The sequence below is a fragment of the Vidua macroura genome, chromosome 3 (genome assembly GCF_024509145.1).
Source record: "Vidua macroura isolate BioBank_ID:100142 chromosome 3, ASM2450914v1, whole genome shotgun sequence".
Taxonomy (NCBI): Eukaryota; Metazoa; Chordata; class Aves; order Passeriformes; family Viduidae; genus Vidua; species Vidua macroura.
In genome coordinates this window covers 57,464,224-57,484,733 of record NC_071573.1, presented here as the reverse complement: position 1 = coordinate 57,484,733, position 20,510 = coordinate 57,464,224, and the positions used below count along the sequence as shown (strand labels likewise).

The window sequence follows — 20,510 nt, the reverse complement described above, 5'->3', positions numbered from 1 at the left end:
TGTGCTTTTCGTATTGCTTTTTGTATTGTATTTGTATTACCAAGCCTTCTTCCTCAAGTGATCATCTCTCTAGATTTTGTTTAGCACTTATTCCACGTGTGTTGTTAATTAAGTATTCTACAAGTTACTGATGAGATATTCCCTTTAATATTGCACACATCTCTGGCCATCTATAGTCAGCACTGAATTACCTGAACTCGTGGTAAGATCCCTCCTCCATCATCCTGTTCCTATTGAAAGAAGTCAGAGAATGACTTGTTTAAAATAGGCCAGAGGAGTCACAATTGCTGTCTCCTGGGTCATTAAAAACAAAAGGAAAGAGAATGAGGAAATAGAAAAGAGTTGTTTACTCTAAATACACAAAAATTATGGCACAAAAAGTAATGCCTGATCTGACCACAAAAAACTGTTTCTTGAAAATCTGTTAAGAGTTTTCTAACAGATTGAATGTGAGGGTCTGCCTCTGCCTTGAAATACAAGATGTCAAAGCAGAACCTGTTCAGTTTGAGCTGAATAATGTGATGTGAATACTCTTGGAGACTGGGATTGACCTTGGTGACTTGAGGTTTCAAAATGAATTCTAGAATGCTTTCATATTCTTTTTTTTTAAGTGTCCAAAGTGCTTCACAATATCAAAGCTACAATTAAAAATATGCATGTTAGAAAGGATAGGAGGTAAGAATAATAACAATAAAAGAAAATCACAGTCAAAGGAGGAGTGGTGGGTCAGGAATTTTCTGCTACAATTCCTCACTTCTCAGGGGACCCTTCCCTGGCTGCCTCCTACCTCGCCTTGTCCACTCGTGTAGGTTATCTTTATTCTGAAATGAAACTTTCTGTTTTAGTGATCCCTGTTAACCCAGTGGAGATTGAGGTGTAGGTTATCTCTTCACTCTCATAACTAGATGGCAGTAATTTTCTTCCCCCATTTCAGGCTAGCGTAAGCTCATGTTGTCAACTCCGTAATGCACAAATTGAGCAGCTTCCAAATGATGGAGTAGCTGAAATCCCAGCTGTTAGGTCATGTACCTGTAGCTGTGTATGTCCATCACCAGTGCTCTTTACTTTGTCTCATGCTTTAGCAAGCCTGTTCAACAGGGATTAATTTAAATGAGATATTCAGAGACCTCACTCAGCAAACAAGATCCTAGTTTCTGTTGGCCAATGTTCATCCTTGTATTGTTTCCTTGTCTCTGCAGCTTCCTATTGTTGAAAAAATAAGGATCATTGCTCAGAAGGTGTATGGAGCTCAGGATATCGAGTTGTCTCCTGTTGCGCAGTCTCAAGTTGATCGTTACACCCGGCAGGTAAGAGCACAAGGGAATTGTGCAGGCAGGTACCTGCTGGACGTGAGTCTTGGGAAACTTCAGGGTGTAACATATTCTCAGACTGGAGTTTTAAGTCAAGCTTTGCTGAAAGGCATGAGCTTACCCGTGGTAGGAAACTGTGGAGGTCAGTATGGATTGGTTTAGATTCGGTAGAACAGAATGGTTTTAACCTTGTAGGAGATCTCCTGAGAGATATGAATGGTGTTCAGAATACTTCTGAGATTGGCCATGAAACTGTACTTTCTATGCTGTCTGGACATAACTGACAACTTAAACCTGACAACTGCATATCTGCAAAAGTCGCTGCTAGCAAATGTAACCAATTTTAGCATGAGTGTTCATTTGTACCTGCAAAAAAAGAGTTTGCAAACACAGTAAGACCTGTGCACAGCTATGCACATTGATAACAAAGGTCCCAATATTTGTAAAATCTTTTGATTTCTTTCTGTTCCTATTACGTTCAAGGAGTTATGAATACTAGAACATGAAATACATCACCTATCCTAAAGCATGTGGGAGCATGTTACAGTTTGAAAAGTTTTGAAACCATGTGGAGAGGTGAATGTGTTTTTTGTAGTGGAATGGCTTCTGAACATAAATGTGGCTGGAGCCTTTCTGTCAGAAAATAGAAACAATATGTCCAGGAAAAATTCCTGAGTAAACTTCAGCAGCTTGGTCAGACAAGCAGAAGTCCTTAGTCAGACAGGCGGACAGCCATCTTCCCTAAAATGCAAACTTCCTGAGAATTAATTGGATTTTTCTAAATGGAAAAGAAGGTTACTTAGTGTACTTGAAGCTAAATAATACATGCCTCTTTTTTCCTGCTGTGATTCTCTAATCCATTTTTTAGTCTAAATGTTAGTATATTAGGAAATATTTTCACAATGTCACCTAAAGAGTTGTCAGCACTGGGCTGCAGAGACAATTCCCTGAAGTCCCATCTCTCCTCCTGGCCCTATTTGTAAAAGAATTGAACAGAAGAGTGGAAGGTGCCTGACTCAAGATTAATCAATAACTTTGAGACAAATTATGGGCAGGGGAAGCTGCTGAGGCACTTTTCCTGATTTTCTCCCACATTTTCAGTAATTAGTGCACTGACATTAGTGAAGAGGGTGCCATCATCTCCTGCATGTTTTGTCTTGTTTAAAAACAAAGGAGAGCATCATGAGCACCATCTGTGTTTACCCCCAAGAGAACATTAATACCCTTAGAAAATTTTGGACTCTGAATCCTGGACTCAGGTTGGTGTCTAACTGGGTCATTAGAGCCCAAAGGCAACTGCTATACAAGAGGTTCCTAGAAGACACTAATAACAAAACAAAAACATAATGTCCCTTTACTGTGATTTTTAAAACATTTTTATTTTCTTTCCCTTTGTTTGATAGGGATTTGGAAATCTTCCCATTTGTATGGCAAAAACTCACCTATCCCTCTCCCATCAGCCTGAGAGGAAGGGTGTTCCCACTGGTTTCATTTTGCCGATTAGCGATGTGCGAGCCAGCATTGGAGCTGGATTCATCTACCCTCTGGTAGGAACGGTGAGTGCAAAGCGTTCGACTCGTTAACTCCCCTTTCACCCACCTTGACAGGGAAGTGCATTTCCTGTTTGCCTCCAAAAATAACGTGTAGAACCATGTGAGTTCTTGCTTTTGTTTAATAATCTTATCCTCAAACTTTATGTAGCTCTACATTGATAGGAAAAGATAATCAAGAAAATGCAATGTCATATAAGAGCTTTGACTGTCGGGTCTGAGAGAATGGCTCTTGCTGTTGTTTATGTTGCTGTTGTTTTTAGGTTAGTCTAGGGTATTTATGCACCCTAATACTGTAGAAAAATTAATTTACTTGTCGTTGCCTTTTCTTATTCAAATTGCAGCCTGTAAGTAACTAGTTAGATATTACTCTAAATTTTAAATCTTTTATTGGTCATTACAAACCATTTTAATGCATTTAGATTAAAGGAATTGTGTTAGGGAACAGAGTATGCTTAAAATAATTGCTCTTCAGCTGATGAGCCTGATCTGCTCCTAGTCTTTGTGAACATCACTACTGGTGCTGTAAAAGTAAGTTATGGTGGGAAGGGGTAGATTTTTAACTGCAGAAATTTTTAACTGCACATTCCTTCTCCTTTATTAGAGATTTAAACAATGAGGTGCTAAAAAGAGGCAATCGTCATCCTTTCTTCCTATCCATCCTTACAAGTACAGACTCAGATTAGGAAGCTCCTGGTGCTTTCTTCCCTTACAGGCCTTCTCGAAATAGCTGAGAAGTGAGTTGGCTCATGCCTTTTGCCAACCATGCACATCTTAATCCAAACAGCAGTTGAACTGCATCTGACATCTCATAGCTAGAGTTACTACTTACATGTAGCTGATTCATGGGATGGTGCTAGAGAAGGGATGCAAAAGCCATTGCATTTCCGGAAAGAGTACTCTCCCAATGTTATCTCATCTTCCCAGAGTGCGGCCTGATTTCCTTGTGTAGCAGTACACTTAGGAAAGGTTGAAAGTTTCTAATCTATTGTTTTAAATTCCCTCTGAAACAATCAAGTGTTTGAAATGAGGAAGGAAGTACTTTCTGACCAGGAGGGTTCCTGGAGTTCAGGAAACTGTGTCACTTTAAGTCACTGGACTTGGGGATATGCTTTCCTTCTGCATGACCACATTATGCACATCCTCCAGAAGCAGAGCACAGCTGTGTATTTAAATTGTGTAAGACCAAATTCCAGTTACTGATGACAGGGGTAAAATTTGTCAGAACTTCTAGTATCTCCGTCATGGCCTGGATTCAAGTTTGCACTGCAAGTTGTGTGTCATGAAGTTATGAGAAGGAGTGCATGTGAGTAATGGGCAGCAACTAATTCAAATCCGTGAGGGAGCTATTCTGTTGGATGTCAGAATGAAATATTCTTGGGTTGAGCTTTCTGAATGAGTCACACCCTTCATGCTTTGCTATAAACTAGCTGCAGTTCAGTGTCATAAATCCATAGAAACTGTCCATAGGAGCAGTATAAACCAAACAAGTTCAAGGATTACCTCTTTCTGTTTCCATTTAGAAACCAAAAAAATTAAATTCTTTTGAAAGACATTTTGTATATGAGATTTCTTTCTGGAGGAGAGTGTAAAAAAACATGTCTAAGTTAGTTAGCCTAACTGCGAGGCAGTATTAGCCATGGAACTTCTCCCATATCCTGAGCTGGGAAGGCAGTATAGTCTGTGTTATGTATTCCAAGAGAGTTTGTAGGTGAGTTATTGTATAAACATAAGATCCCCAAGAGGTGAAAATGTAAATACATGGACATCGATCATCGGTTGTTTGGAAAAATATTGCTAATGCTCAGGAATGAAATGCTCAGGAATGTGGGACAGAGCACTTCTTGGAACCATCACAATTGCTACAAATCAGAATGAATGAATGAATATGAATGTATTCCTAACATTGTTACCACACAGTTCTTTCTTTAGAATTAAATTTCTAGCAAGAGGTCCAACTTGCTGCTTTTCAGAGTGGAGAGTTGTGAGCATCATGAAACAAACTTTCATAATATAATTGTACCACAACTTTTGAAACCACTTTACTAATTTGTTACCTTCAGATTTTTTGCGTGTGTTGTTGTCAGCAACTAAGTCTTAGGGTTAGTGTTACTTTTTAAATTGTGCAAGGAGAAATATTTTTGATGTCTCATTTCAAAACGGAAAACCTTGCTTTGGCAGTTCTCTTACTAATAAAGCTATCTGAAAATGTCTGCAAGGACAAAGCAAGTGTAAAAGGGCATGTCCTGAAGGCTTAAAGTGGCTGGAAGTCAATGAGATGAGTAGAGGGATTACAGAAATCCCAGTGACAGCATATGGTGAAAACATCCAGTCATGACAGTGGACTAGATTTCTTTATGTAGGAAAAAAAGAAGGAGCAGCATAAAATTTTTCTCCCTTCCACTGCTTGCTGGCTAATTATATTAATGGAGAGGTCCCTTAATACCTAAGCTGCTCAGAACCTTCTTACAGCTAAGGCTTTTCTGATAGCAGGAAAGAATGCTATTTTTCATTAAAGTTGTAGTGATAATTATGATGCTAATTAAATGTCAAACTCCATTCTTGAAACATATTTTTTACTGGGTGAACTTCTCATATTCTAACCTGTCAGAACTGATCAGTAAAGCAGGTTGTTAGAGTTCCCAATGTAATCGGGAAGAGCATTACAAATGAGAGAGATAAGTACTGCTGAAAGATAATAAACTATCTGCAGTAACTAGCATTTGTTGTTTAGTCTTGTCACTAGCACATGCATAGTAATGAGATTTGTATTTATCTTAGCTCTGATACACAGTGATTTATTTTTTTTTTAACTAAATATTTAACATGTTGTCTTCATATTCTCTAAGCAATATTTGGTTTGTGTTATGGTTGGCTTCAGTTCCCATACAGCATGGAAGTCTTTCCAGGAAAAATGAGCTGAGTCTTATCAGAGGAAATCAGCAGTGAAACAAGAGGTGCATTTAATTAACACTGGCACAGCTTTTATCCAAGTTCTCTGAGACCATGACCCAGAGGGCTACATCACTCTCACAGGTGGACTGTTGACATCATTGCTTGGCTTAACAGAGTGATGGCAGGAAAACTGCTGGAGTATATGTAGGAAACCAGTGAGGTCATTCACTAGCAATGCTTGGGTGGGGAGTTACTAGATTTTTTGTAGTTTGTGTTTCTCTCCACACCCACCCAAAAAGCCATAGCAGTTTGGTGCTTTCTCACATTCAGCCACATTTCCATTGTTCCTTTTCATGTGAGTTGCAAGAATGCAGGAAGGTCATAGAAATAAAACCTGTTGCCTTTTGCCTTTGTGAAGTGATGCTACCAAATCACTGCTGCAGGAAATAAATCAGTGTTTGAGTCACAGTGAGATTTTTAAGCATGTACTACCCTTCTCCAGCCACGCACTTTCATTTCAATGGGTTAAAATTGCAGTCATGGTCACTCTGAAAATATGTGGAGCCTTTGGAGTCATGGCCAGCTTCCAAATTCTCACAATGAACTGACATCCTTCAGATATCAACATATCTGAAGAAAGGTCAACCTATTACAGAAATATTTTTCTCCTCGTAGAGAAAGAAGTTCAAGTTGCTGAAATATATCCCCTTGGAAGGAACTCTTGGGGTGACCCAGTGTAGTTTGAAATCAGTGTATGGGAGGAACAAAGCTCTAGCTCACTTGTGGGTGAGAGCCAGGACTGTCTTGCCAAAATATTACCTGGATATTGTAAGAGGAAAAAGACCTCATAAGTATTAATATTTTTATTAATACGTTCAGAAGGAAAATACTGTTCCCTATTGAATTAATTTCTTCTTTCTTTGTGGTTAAGAACTTAACAAATTTTGAGAGTGTCTATTGAACATAAGCTGGAGTCTGGGCCACCTGAAGTGAAATTGCAGATTTTCAGTAGTGCATGATGCTCAGATTGTCTCCAAATTGTCATTTTATCACTTTTCTGAGGTGCTTTTGTGGGAAAGATGAATAATAATTGTTTGATTGCTCAACTCATCCTGGTGATCTGTGTAACACAGGACAGCATTTCAAAAACAGAAATGACAGTGAAGTTTATATTTGCTTTGTAAAACATTTAGCTTACAGTTCAATTTTGTATTTACGAAGGATTTAAGCTCTGCTAGGCATTCTGACCACTCTTAGTCCAAAAAATGTCCCTGTGGCATTTGGCACCTGCCTTTGGTGTTGTATAGTTGCTGTGTTGTAGCAGTGCTATGAACAGCTAGTTGTGAAAGCTAGGTGCTCACAGACTCTGTGGGCTGGTTTTGAGATTACTGCAAGAAGTGTGTAAGCAGTGAGAGTAAAGGAAAGCCATGAAGTTCAACTCACGTGGGAAAGTAAGTTAACAATTGTTTATTGAAAATTGGTAAGAGGAAAAGAAAATTAGTAACAGGAAAAGAAAATTGGTAACAGGAAAAGAAAAGCTGCCCTCTGTTAGATGATGTGCCTTTGTATCTATCACAGTAGGTGTCATCCCAATGAGGTAGAGAGGTTTTCTGAATTACAAAGAGTGCATCATTCTTGTCCAGTGACCAGCTATGTACATGTGGAAATGCTGAATTATGTTATACTTGGTGGAAGGCTGGTAAATTATTCAGGGTAGGGTTGATGGGCTGGGGGTGACCAGATAGGTGTGATTGACGGCTGGAAGTGAGGGTGGGGACAATCAACTTCAGTTTGTTGTGTCTAAAAGCTAAAGGCTGAGAGGTTAGTTAGTAGACTGAGGAAATCCACTTCTGGCTCTTGGTGGATTGCACAATGTGATTGTGATGGTATTGGGTTGCCCAGAGAGGGGAGGGTGTCTGTAGATGAGGCAGAAATAGTCCTAAGTGAATGATTTAGCTGAAGGGCTGAGGAAAAAGTTGTAGATTATAATGGAATGGTGTTGCGCTGCGTTTGTCGTCCTGGGCCAAAACGGTTTGCCTTTGTAAACATCCCAGGTGCATGGACTATGAGGCAGTTAAGATTCAAGGATGGCTGTGGCCATTTATGATCAGAAGATGGGAATAGAAGATTGAGGGCAGGATTGGAGAGATGGGATTGGCTGGAAAGGAAAAAACTGAGAGTTGTACTGATATGAGGAGATACCTGTGAAATGATTTGAAGACACATCCAAGATGTACGTGGAGAACTGGAAGAGGAGACTGACATAAAAGCCACAAGGGTTAAAGAGCTTTGAAGATGTTCCAACACCATCAGTTAAAACAATGACATGACCTAAGATCTGGGCAGGAAGAAGTAATGTGAGTAATGAATGTATTTACAGGAGAGCAGAACATGCCGTGCTGATGATTAAGGATTTTTTTAAATTTAAGAGGAAAAGAGTAGAGTTTAGCTGGCTCGAAAATATAATTATAATTTCTGTAACTTTTGAAAGTGAATAGAAAATAATGTATTTGCATGACAGAAGTTTCCATATAGTCTATGCATTTACTGTTTACTTTACCTGCTTTAAACTGATGTGGATAAGCCAGTGCTTATCCAGAGTAAATATACTTTGCTTTGGATCACTGTACCTCCATGCCATGGCTGTGACACAGGCATATGGTAAAATACTCTCTTACAACCTGAAACAATACCCAAAAAACCCCACAAACCAGCTGCTCTTCATCCTCTGCCATACCTTGACAGATAATAGAGGCAAGACACTTAGATTCTGTATAGTTCATGCTGTCACTCTTGACTGCTGTTTGTTTGCTAGTAAGCATTATTTAACCTACATCATAATAATGTACCATATATTGCCTCTTCTGAATGAAAGACCATGTCCCATTGCTGGCCAGATTAAATTTGTAGCTTATTATTGCTTTATTCCACCTACCCTTACATTCCTTGAGGGCCAGCACTTGTAGTTAGAGAAATTAATGAATGATTTTGATTTGTTTTCTACTGAGAAGAAAAAAGAAGTTTGATAGGTGTGTGTGTGTTATTCAGTGAACTGAATTGTTGAAGGAAAACCTGTTTTTTTGGGACAGGATGAAATCACTACATAACTTACCAAATAAGAAAATAGACCCTGTGGTTTGGTAGGTTATTTCATGTTTAGTTTTGATGAGATTTCTTTTCTTACTACAACCTCCATTATAAGGAATTCCAGTATGATTCTTGTGATATTATTTCTTTGTATCCAGTGTCCACTATTTTCCAAACTTATTTTCCCATCTTACCATATTTTAAGCCTTGTCAGAGAATTTTTTCTATCTAAATGTTTAAATTTTGTTTTAAATAAAATAAACTTTTTAGTGATAAAAATGAACCAAGTGTATTTCTTGTACCAATCAGGTTTCCTTGGTCATCTTTTCCAAATATATTTATATTAAATACATCCATAGGAATGTAACATTATGTTTAAGCTCTTAGACATGTCAGTGGTAACCTAAAGTAGTTTGTCTGAATAGGTAAACTTAAAACTTACTTACAAGTATAAGAGGTGACTTTCACGTTTCACTTTAGTCAGAAAAAGTTTCAGACTGACCCCCTGAAAATGCATTTTGATGGTCTCCCATCTCTTGAGGGAATTTCACCTAACCTCCTTTGCTTTACATGTGAAAGGGCATGGAAGGTATGGTGGATCAGAGCAGCTGCAGAGGAATTTCCCAGGCTGGTGTGCCAGGATCAGGAGTGCTTGAGCACATGTTTTCAGTTAAGATGAGCTGACTCAGCACACCAGCCCAGGCAGTACGGATTCACTGATCATGGGTAGTGCCTGGCTAGTGCAGACAAGTTTACGCGATGCAGGAACCAAGAGAACTTGTTATGCTCTGAACAGTTTTGTTCATTGTGGTTGTGAATGTCTTGCCCTCATCAGAGCTGAGAAGTTGTGTGTAATGAACTCAGTGCAGCTTAGGCTCGCAGATGCCATCAGTGTAGGCAAATGGAAATCACCTGTGGAGCACATGGAGCCAAAGGCGCACCTCTGGGAAAGCGTCCTTTGCTCAGGTCCTTCAGGGAGCCTGGGAGTCATTAAGATCCTTGCTCTCTGTTCCAGTGAGACCTACCTGTGATCATAACCAGTTTGGGTATGTCTTCCATCTGTTTCATTCCCTTGTCTCTGATTTACAGTCCATGATCCCCAATAAGAATGGATACGGCTGCATCAGTTAAGAAGGAAAAGAGACTGATATTCCATATGGAGTATAGGGCTCTTTAAATGATGTACGTTAGCTTATTTTCTCAGGGCTTGCTTTTAACAAAGATGTGTCAGTTAAAAGTGGGAAGTGCAATTTGGACAGAAGCCAGCACCAATTTTGGACAACTGCCCTTGGATGTTATGCATGACTTCTGACAAGAAATAGGGATGTTGCAGTGGAAATACAGGCATGTGCAAGTCTGAGCAGTTAGAACACCCACTGTTGCTGCATGTTCTGCAGGGCAAAGAGGGAAGCAGGTGGGTGAATCATGGCATCTTCTCTGTGGTGCAGCAGTGCTGCCTGCCCACCCTGGTCCCAGAGTGCTGGTTAGCACACCTGATGTGTGTCAGAGCAGGTAAATGGGTTTGGTTAAGAGCTCATTCAGTCAGCCTAGTACATGTGGACTTTGATCAGATGTGAAGAGCTCAAAAGTCAGTTTATAGAATGCCTTGAAACAGTGGTGGTAAGGGTTAGATTAAGGTATCCATGTGGAAGATGTACAGACTTAAAACATTAGAGAGGGCAGCCATTTCTTCCCCATTCATGATATTTTGGGTGACTTGCTGTGGGAAGAGGCTGATGCTGCCAGACATAGGAGTCACTGAATCTGATTGCTTTGGGGCAGGATGGGTATTGCTGTTGCCTGTCATGGTTCAGTGTGGTAGGAACAGCCATACTGTCACTTCCAGCTTTCTGCTGTTCCTCTGTATAGGGAAAAAATGAAATTGTGTTTCATGCTCCCTATTTTTGCTTGTTCAGCCTGATAAGCTTCCTCAGTTGAAGAAATTGCAGTTTCTGCAAAGGTTCTCTATGGCTCAAATGGGAATTTTAGAGATTCAGACATTCATTAAGGAAGGAGTAGTTACTTTTTAAAACTGTCTATGTGCAACTTTTTTGAGAGGCTATCTTATGCTCACCTAAAGGAAAAAAAACATTGTCCTTTCAATGTTCTTACAGATGCATTTTTTCAAATGCTGATTTGCAAATTTTAAAAAGATTGATTCCTTGATAGCAGCAAAAAACTTTACAGTTTGGATCAAGTGAGTAAAATTTTTCCAGACTGTCCAGTAAGACAAACTATCTAGCAGATGTAGATAGCTGTATATTTGAGCTTGGCAACTTACTGTTACTGAAACTCTAAAAATGATTTAAGGCTCATAGCAGGAACCTAGCTGGAGGCTGCAAGTCTGTGACTGAACAGTTTTATTGAGTTCTGGATAAATAAGGTGAAAGATGTTTTGAACTTTAATAATGTTCCCAGCAACTTGCTTTCTTTCGTTAAATTATGATATATAAAATAAACAGTGTGCTAATTAACATTAAAGAAGAATGAATATTTTTGCCTTCTGGTCAAGGGATTATCCTTGTTAAAACGGGAAATGGACTCTGATTTCCTTTTTTTAAGTATTTTCTCCATAAACTTTGTGTGACAATGTGAGGTTAAAAATAGGTTATAATTTTAGACAGTAAAATATATATCTATTATTAGTTAACAAATAGCTTTTCTAGGGAAGGAAGGGCATTTTCAAGATTTATTTCCAGAAATGAATGCATCCTGCATTTGTTACGCAGAGAAAGTATTTACTCAGAAATTAGAAACTGAGCTTCTCTAATTTATTATGTTGTGACATAGACGATAGAAGCTGTAATACTCAACATTTACGTACTATCTCTTTGTATTAGTAGTTTGCTAGAAAAACTAAATTTTTACTTTGGTTTTTTTTTTTGGTGTGTTTTTTTTTTTGTTTGTTTGTTTTTTTTGTTTTTTTTTTTTTAAGAAGTCCAGAGATACAAACATTAAGATCCCCTTGACAATTCTGGGACAGGACCATAAATAAAATTCACAATTTCCTGGGCTACAAAATCGTGAGATGTTTATGTCTAAGAATGTGAAGAATCAGCATGGGGTATTTCCATTGGAGTAGGCTGACCTACATTCTGTGCACAATGCTAAAAGATAAAGTTGTGCTGCTACTCCTCCCCTACTCCACCCAGCCTCCCACATAAAAATTCTAAAGTATTTCCTGAGATATTCCTCATGTGTCCTTATTTTAAAAAATACAAAGGATACAAATGCTGGCATACTGAATTTTGCTTTTGATAAGTGGTAATGGCTTTGCTTTGAAAAGAGCACTCTTTCTTTACTTATGAAATAATGAAATGCCATGCATTACCTTTTGACCAACTTGGTCAAGTCCTGTGTACAGCCTTGGGTGCCACATAAAAAAAACGATATAAAGCTATTAGAGAGCATCCAGAGGAGAGCTGTGAAGGTGGTGATGGGTGTGGAGCAGAAGCCTTATGAGGAGCAGCTGAAATCACTTGGTTTCTGAAATGAACAGAAGAGGAGACTGAGAGGAAGACCTCATTGCAGTCTACAACTTCCCCTTTCTGGGTCCTGGTGGCAGGACCCGAGGAAATGGCATGAAGGTGTGTCAGGAGAGTATTCCCAATGAAACACGCTCAATAGTGGTGCCATCTGGGACAGCTGCAAAAGATCCAAGATGTGGCACCAGATGGGTGGGTGTTCACTTTTATAGCAGAGTTTGGCTTCTTTGAGATAATTTTGACTCTTACCTCCATAACTATCCAGTGGATGATAATCCCATGCTAGCTGTACCAGTGCTTGGCAATTTACACGTTAGTGTCTGGCAGCTGGACATTCAGCTTTTCTTGAAGTCATATAAAAATGCCTGATACAAATGGAACATTCTTTTTAACTGGAACATTCTTTTTAACTCACATATTTAATAATGTTTTTTAATAACATGTCAAAGTTTGGAGCTAGTAGGCTAAACAGTTCCTCTCTAGGGACTCCATATTTTCAGAAGATAAAATTCTATAATTGCATTATATTTTAGGCTGGAGTGCCTGACCACAGCATCTTTGTTTAATAACCTTGTTTCTTTAGACAACATAAGGAGCTGGGCTTTAGGCTTAGTAAGAAAAGGTAGTGACATGAAGAAATTCAGAATGAGCTATTCAGTCATATATAAGAATGTTGCAATTGGAAAGAAAGTATTTTAGAAATGTTAAAGTTCTGCACGAGCTGTCCTACTTCAAGCTCAGCAATGCTCTGAAGACTTTGAGTCTAAAGCTGACCTCAGAGTACATGCTTTCAGGAAAAGTAGTGAGAATTAGGTAATCAGGTCATGGTTCCTTTTCTGCACAGCTGCTCAGGGGCTATTTTTTCATGTCACTTTTTTACAGGATTTTACTTCACTTTTTTTAGTTGGGGACTACACGTCTACAGCAATTTTAAAAAGGTGATTGAGTCCAAATCAACTGTTTCTTTTCTTTACAACTATGCAAAATGGCATAAAGGTATTAATTTTCAATTTTCATTTAGTAACCAACACATCAATGATTAAACATATGGTGATAGTTACAGAAATATCATTTATATCCCCTGCAATCATCAGAAAATCTCGCTCTGATTCTCCCTAAATTCTGGTTTTATAATCAAAAGCAGTTTATAAAGGAGCACTGGCTATGTGTTGATGAGAAAGCTGCATTGTTGCATGGGAAAGGATTGCATAATAACTCTCACTGAAGTGGCAAATCTTTTGTATCTTCTAAGGCACCTACCAGGCTGACACCCTTCAAATACTGAATATTGAGTGTGTCTTGAGGTAGCCTTCTGGTTTCAGTGTTGGAATCAAATGAGCATACCATAAGTGAAAGTAGCAGAGAAATGTAGAAAATGTGCTTGCCTTTTAGTAAGTCATCAGTAAGCTCTTACACAGAGATGATCTGGGTTTGTTACTTGCTTACTCAGTAAAAACAACCAGTAGACTGAGGCTGGAAGAACTATGACAATTTGTCACCTGTAGAAACCTGTTGTAGTGGTTCTAGTATTTTTTTTTTGAAGATTAACTTAGATAAGTGAAAATAAATCTCCTGACTTGGTTTTACTTTTCACTTACATTTTTTCACAAAACAGCATGAAGTTGAGCACTACTTAAGAGTTCTTCCTTATTTTCGGTCTGCTGTGAGGGGCAGAAGTACTGCTGGAGAAGTATACTTAGGGACAGCTGAGACAGGTGGAATCTCAGTAGTGTTAATTTATATTACACTTCTTTTTCTTTTAGGCAATACTATTTATAACATTATATGAAAAATGCACCCCCAAAAAAGAAGTAGTAAACCTCACGTAGGTGGTACCACTGAGCTGTTTTTTACCAGTTCCATTTGCAACATTTGCCTCATACTGCTCAGAAGTTACTACATTTACACAGCTCTCAAAAACTGCTGGGGCTCACTGCTAATCTGAGAGTTTGTGCAAGGAAGCTGTGTGACAAAAGCTGTGATTTTTACCTTTCTTTGATTCATTAAATAACCCAAAATACAGGGGTCTGTGGTTATTTTCCTGGAAAACAAAAGCTAGTTTGGTATCTTACATGCAGTGCTGTTCATATTATGAGATTATATATGCCTGATTTCCCTGCTCACAGTAGAGTTGTGAGCATCTCCAGGCTTCATTCAGCCAGTGGTTGTTCAGGATGCTGTCCTGCAGATTTTTCTCACCATCCAGCTCATGGTTTTGGCTCAGATCCAATTTCAGGTTTCCAAGAGTTTAACTACTATGCAGGATATGTGCCTGTTTGAAAGGATGTTGATATATAAATAGTGCTTCTGCTCTTCTATCATTTTACTCTTTTCATAGAATCACAGAATCAATTCATTTGGAAAAGACCTCTGCGATCATGGATTTCAACCTGTAACCTAACACCACTTTGTCAGCTATACCATGGCACTGAGCGCTTCTTCCAGTCTTTTCTTAAAAGCCTCCAGGGATGGTGAGTCCACCACCTCCCTGGAAAGCCCAATCCAATTTCTAATGACCCTTTCTGTGAAGAAATTCCTCATAATATCCAGACTGAACCTCTCCTGGTGCAGCATGAGGCTATATCCTCTCATCCTGTTGCTGGTTGCCTGGGAGAAGAGGCCAACCCCCACCTGGCTACAGCCTCCTTTCAGGGAGTTGTGGAGAGCAGTAAGGTCACCCCTGAGCCTCCTCTTCTCCAGATGAAACACCCCCAGCTCCCTCAGTCACTCATCAGTCTTGTGCTCCAGACTCTGCACCAGCTCTGTTGCCCTTCTCTGGACTCACTCCAGCACCTTGATGTCCTTCCTGTAGTGAGGGGCCTGGAACTGGACACAGCACTCAAGGTGTAGCCTCACTACAGGGGAATAATCACTTCTCTGCTCCAGCTGGCCACACTATTGCTGATACAGGCCAGGGTGCCACTGGCCTTCTTGGCCACCTCATGTTCAGCTGCTGTTGATGAGCACTCCCAGGTCTTTCTCTGCTGGGCAGCTTTCCAGCTGCTGTTCCGCCAGCCAGTAGCACTGCCGGGGGTTGTTGTGACCCAAGTGTAGGACACAGCACTTGAACCTTGTTGAACCTTCTGCAAATGCCCATTCAAACCCAGCCTCAACAGCAGTATTCCTGCTCTTGTATGCACTGTATCAGTATCCAGAGGAAATGTATTTGTACAGATCAGTTCCTATTTATCTTTGCCATTGACCAGCATTTTTTGAGTGCTATCTCTTTCTTGTTGAAACTGTTTTAAGGATTTCTGTGTATTTATGTTGGAAAGGCAGTTTTCCACCCATTGGTTTATACGTTTGACTTAATTCATCATGTTATTACTGGAGGTGGAGTGCAATGAATGGAGCAGTCATCATGTGATGTAAGAAGAATTTCCTTATAAGTACAGAAAAATGTGTATTGTGGGAATGGATTTGTTGATAGAAGTGTTCTTTTAGTTTGATCATCAAGTATTTGTGGAAAATTTCTCTATAACTGGAGAGATTTCTGCTGACAGTTGAGAGTATTAGGAGTCATCATTTTGTTGTTTATCTACATTTTGTTTGGATTGTGGACTGTGTTGAAAATGTATGCATTTTTTTGCCCCTTAAACCACGCCTTTGCTGTGTTCAGTTTTAGTATATATCATTGCAGCAAATTGACCATCATATCTTCATCATAGCGGTCAAAAGCCTAATCTTTTTAATCTTTTTTCCTGCTTTTTTTTCCCCCCCACCTTTTCCACCTCTTCCTTCTTTTTTTTTTTTTTTTTTTTTGTCCTCCTCCTTTTTTTCTCTCTTTTTTCCTCCTGGGAGCGGTTTTGGCAGCTGGAGGCAGTTTCCATTTTGACACATTTGACATAAAGAATGGAATGTGTCCACTTTGGGAAGCAGAAAAGCTAGTGGAGGAAGAAAAATTGAATTATTGCACTGCAGAAATTAAGGATATTCTTTCTGGTCCTTCAAATATAAATAGTTTTCGGTTTCAGCTCAGGATACACATGAGAATAAATTTCAGTTAAAGGGCTTTATTTAAATGGAGAGAATTTAGCTATGTTGTTGGCACCATAAAACTTAACTTTTTATGGAAACAAAATGGCAAACGAGATTATGGCATACATTAAACATAGAATGTGTAATTTACAACTTTGGGGATCCAGCCAAGAGGAAGTTGTTTATTAAAAAAACAAAAAAAAAAACAAAAACAACAAAACCAACCAATAACCACATACATGCTGTTCTTTGGATCAGTCCTGGACTGAAAAGCATGTGTCTCCAAATGTGGGATTTTTCCATGTGGTCAGAATTTCAAAATGTGCATGCCAATATTACTGAGTTCATTCAAGGAATGGAGGTGTTTCCATGTGCCTGCAACACCTGTGCAGAAGAGCAGGAGCATGAATACCCTTAAAATGTGTGTTGTTACCTCCTTTCTTCTGCCTGTGTAGTTGTAAAGGAGAGACTTGCTGGGCCCTATCTCTGTGTCACTCAAATCACATTTTACTCCTTGAGTATGAAGTGTTACATCCTTTTGCTTTGGTGTCACTATGTCTTGTTCTTCCAGGCTTGTCAAAAAGGATAGAGGGTGGGGAGGGAGGTCAATTAGAAGACTTCTGGCTTCTTCCAGGCATGAGTGAGCCAGGGAATGTACTGAATGAAAGGTGTGTTCTTGATGATACTTGCTTGAGCAGTAAGCAGCTTTTACATCCTAAATTCAATCTCAGAAAGTCCTGAACTTTTCGTGATCTTTAGCTCTCTGCTCCAGCTCTCCTTCACATGTTGTGTTACTGTTTATGGGCTGGTGTTGCTGGCTCTCTCTTAATTCAGACGTAACCTCTGGAAACCAAAGCAGTCTGCTGTATTAAGACTCCTGCCAAATGTGATTCTTGGAAGACATAATTTAGCCTTTGCCACAGAATGAGCTCCCACTTTTTAAAATTGTTTTGGTAAATTGTACTTTGCCCTCCAGTAAAGTTTATTCTGTACTTTAGTGAAAACCAACAAAAATTAAGTAGAAAGGCAATTTGTGTGAAACCTCAAGGAATTTCTTGTGGGTAAATTCGTAGAAAAAGTTGACAAATTAAAGGAAAGTTTGGAGGAAAGGTTGCCAAGTGCATAAAATATATTTGCTTTAATTGTAAAATGAATTCAAACCTTCAGCTAAATCAATTTTAACTGAAGTGTAAAGATCTCTCTTGTTTGGGCCAGTGCTCTTGGTTGTGTTACATTAGTGTGTCATTTTGCATGAGGTATAATTACTTACAGGACCACATTAAATTGAAATTGCTACACTCATTTGTAAATTGAGGAAAAACCTCCAGCTATTCAGAGCAAGACAATCCGAATCTCTTCTGTCTTTGATGCCGTGATAAGGTCTGCTTTTCTAAATAGGTGAGTTAGTGTGTTCATCACTAATGCGGGTCATGGGGAAGCATTGCCATATAGTTTGTATTTGTTTTGTTCCATGTGTGTAATAAGTCTGATGCAACTTACTGCAGTGAGAAATTCAAAAGATAAATCTACTCTACTTAGGAAGTGTTAAAAGCAGCTGCTATAGGACAGCAGTTTCTTACAAACTATGAACGAAGTTGCAGGAGCTGTTTTAAAACAACAGAAAACCAACAAAACTCTATGGATTTTTGTAGTTTCATGGGAAAAAACTAAGTTAAGAACTAATTGATTTTTTTGTGTTCAAAGATAAAATGGGAAAGAACATGCCTGTTTACGGTAAATGCATCTGAGACCCATTCTTATTCTGATTTGTGTATCCCGTGATGCACTTCAGTCCAACTGTTAAAGTAACTATAGGAGGAATAGACTTTCAGAGGAAATCAGCTGCTGAAATTTATTGGTTTTTAATCTGTAGAAATGTAATGAAAGAAAACCATTTCCAAAAAATGGGGGGAAAAGGCAATCAGGTGGTTCTGCCTTTTCACAACCTCTAAATAATGTTATTTTCAGCCCTTCATAATTCTAGCAGCTCTATATAATTTCCATGGAAGAAAATATTAATTGCATTTAAAATTTTCTGGCTTTGGATGCAATGGCGTATTGATTCTTAATTCCATTGAGAATGGGTTTTAAGATGCATATGATAAATTCTTAATAAGGAGTGCTTTACTGCAGCTTTAAAAATGCAGTTCTCAGAAACCCTCAATATCTTTAAATTCCTTTCCTTGTTTGCTTTGGCTATTTAGACTTCAAGGTCTTCAAAATAGGAATTTCTCCTAGTTCACAGGCACCAGGGCAGAATTGTTCCTGAAGTTCAGGCTACTGAGATGGATGTTGCTTGTACTACATTATAGATGGTATTTGTTCTCAGGTCTCAGAGGGGTATAAGGACTCTATAATATCATTACTGCTGCTTCACGGTTTCTGTCTTTTAGCAATTGTCTTCTGAAGTCATGTGCCTCTGTTCTTTGCATTTTGCTGATGAAATCTGTCTGTTAGTTCAGCTAGTGTTTTTCTCTGCTTCCTGCTATGTTTTCCCAAGTGGCTTTGGTGCCATCCCTGTTTGCACAGGACATATTTCCCCCCTTTTTATTCCAGGCCCTCTCATTCACCTCACAACACTTGTTTCTTCTCCCTGTACTGTTTTCCCACATATCCTTCAAAGAATAAATAACATTCCTAGGTAGAAAAAATAATGTTGCAACAGTGCAGCAAATCTTGAGGCAAAATTAGGATGGGAAAATAAACTAATTTTGTCACTCTGGCTGCCACATACTACCAAACACCAAGACACACCTGTGCTGGAGGTCACCTCCAGCATCCAGGAATCAAGCCAGGTGTGCTCAGAGTAGGTACTAAGTGTGGTTCTAGATGTGCTGGTTTATTTTATACCCTTTGGCAGCAGGTCTATAGTCTTTTGGCCCTCCACCCTGTTGGCACCTGAGAGTCGCTGCGATTCACAGCATCTGGTTGTTTCTCTTGCTGTGAAGGGCCCCTTTCTTGTCCATTTTGTGTATCATTTCATAGGTGGCATATTATTTTCTATCTTGCCTCTAAAGCCATGTTCTCAATTTTTGTTTTCCCTTCCAGCTGATGGACTTCAAAAGTTTTGGTTTTTCTATTTAATAATTCTGGTTTACATCTCCATTAATCAAAATATGTAATAATTTTCCAAGCAATGTCTTGCTTCTCTTCTGAAAGAAATTCTTGTGTTCATTTGAATGCCATATGCACACTTAGCTATTTTTCAGTCTTTTTCATGCATTCCCTTCGGATCAAGCATCTCCTCTGAATAATGCCTTCAGCTGATAGCCAGGAATCGAGGATATTAACTGCAATTTGCAGACTCAATTATCTAATTGTAAAAGTGGTTGTTGATTTCTTAGTGTACCTACTTATGCCTTGAGGCATTCATGAAAGATAAATCAGGTACATCAGAAATGACCTTACATTAAGGAGACTGGTTTCAGGGGGGGGCTGCATATTTTGAAGAGTTTATTTAACTTATATCACAAGTTACTTCACATACTCTTAGATAAAGGCTGCAAAAAGTGTATTTTGGGAGTTGTTCATTAATGGATACAAAATCTGTTGTCAGTGGCAGATAAGATGTCAGGCAGTAGATGTTTACTGTGCAATGGACATTCTTAGCAACTCCCAAATGTGCTATTCAAAATCAATCTGCAGTGCCATTCTTCCCATTTGATAGGCTATCATGTGATATATTTGCAGTAACACGCTGTGTCTTTCGTAGTGCCTTTCATCATTCATTTTCTGACGCGTTGCAGAGGAGGCACAAGTTGGGTACAATCCTTGTACTCGGATGAGAAGGAAATTGTCCTTCAAAAGCAACACAACTGGGAAATTACCTGACTTCTGTGGAAATCAAGCCAGTACTGCTAGCAATAGTATGTGCCACTTGAGGCCTTGTTTGAATGACAGTGCAACCCAAGTCTTAAAATCCTTTGAGATGCTGAAGATTGTTATATTTATTCCAAAACATTTCCATAGGCACAGATTAACTACTCAATACACAGGGCACATTTGGTGACCCACGTTAACTGGCAGATGCCACAAATATGCAGATATTAGAAAGCTGCTGACCTGAGTGTGTATACAAATTCAAGCTTATCACATCAGAAAAGGATGGCCAGTCCCAAGTTAGCTTACACAGGCTAAGATAAAGCTCCTGCAGTCCCACAGGACCTTGGCCGTGGATGAGCAAGAGCAGGGCTGCAGTGTGCACA

General features: G+C 39.1%; 1 protein-coding gene across 2 annotated transcripts in view; it reads left to right on the top strand.

The window, feature by feature from the left end:
* The window catches only part of MTHFD1L (methylenetetrahydrofolate dehydrogenase (NADP+ dependent) 1 like), a 141,915-nt gene that overhangs the window by 93,759 nt on the left and 27,646 nt on the right, over positions 1–20,510 (top strand). For both annotated transcript variants that reach the window (XM_053974196.1, XM_053974197.1), the window contains 2 exons: positions 1,200–1,307; positions 2,714–2,866. In XM_053974196.1, coding sequence (XP_053830171.1) covers positions 1,200–1,307; positions 2,714–2,866 — 261 coding nt within the window. The remainder of the gene's footprint in view (positions 1–1,199; positions 1,308–2,713; positions 2,867–20,510) is intronic.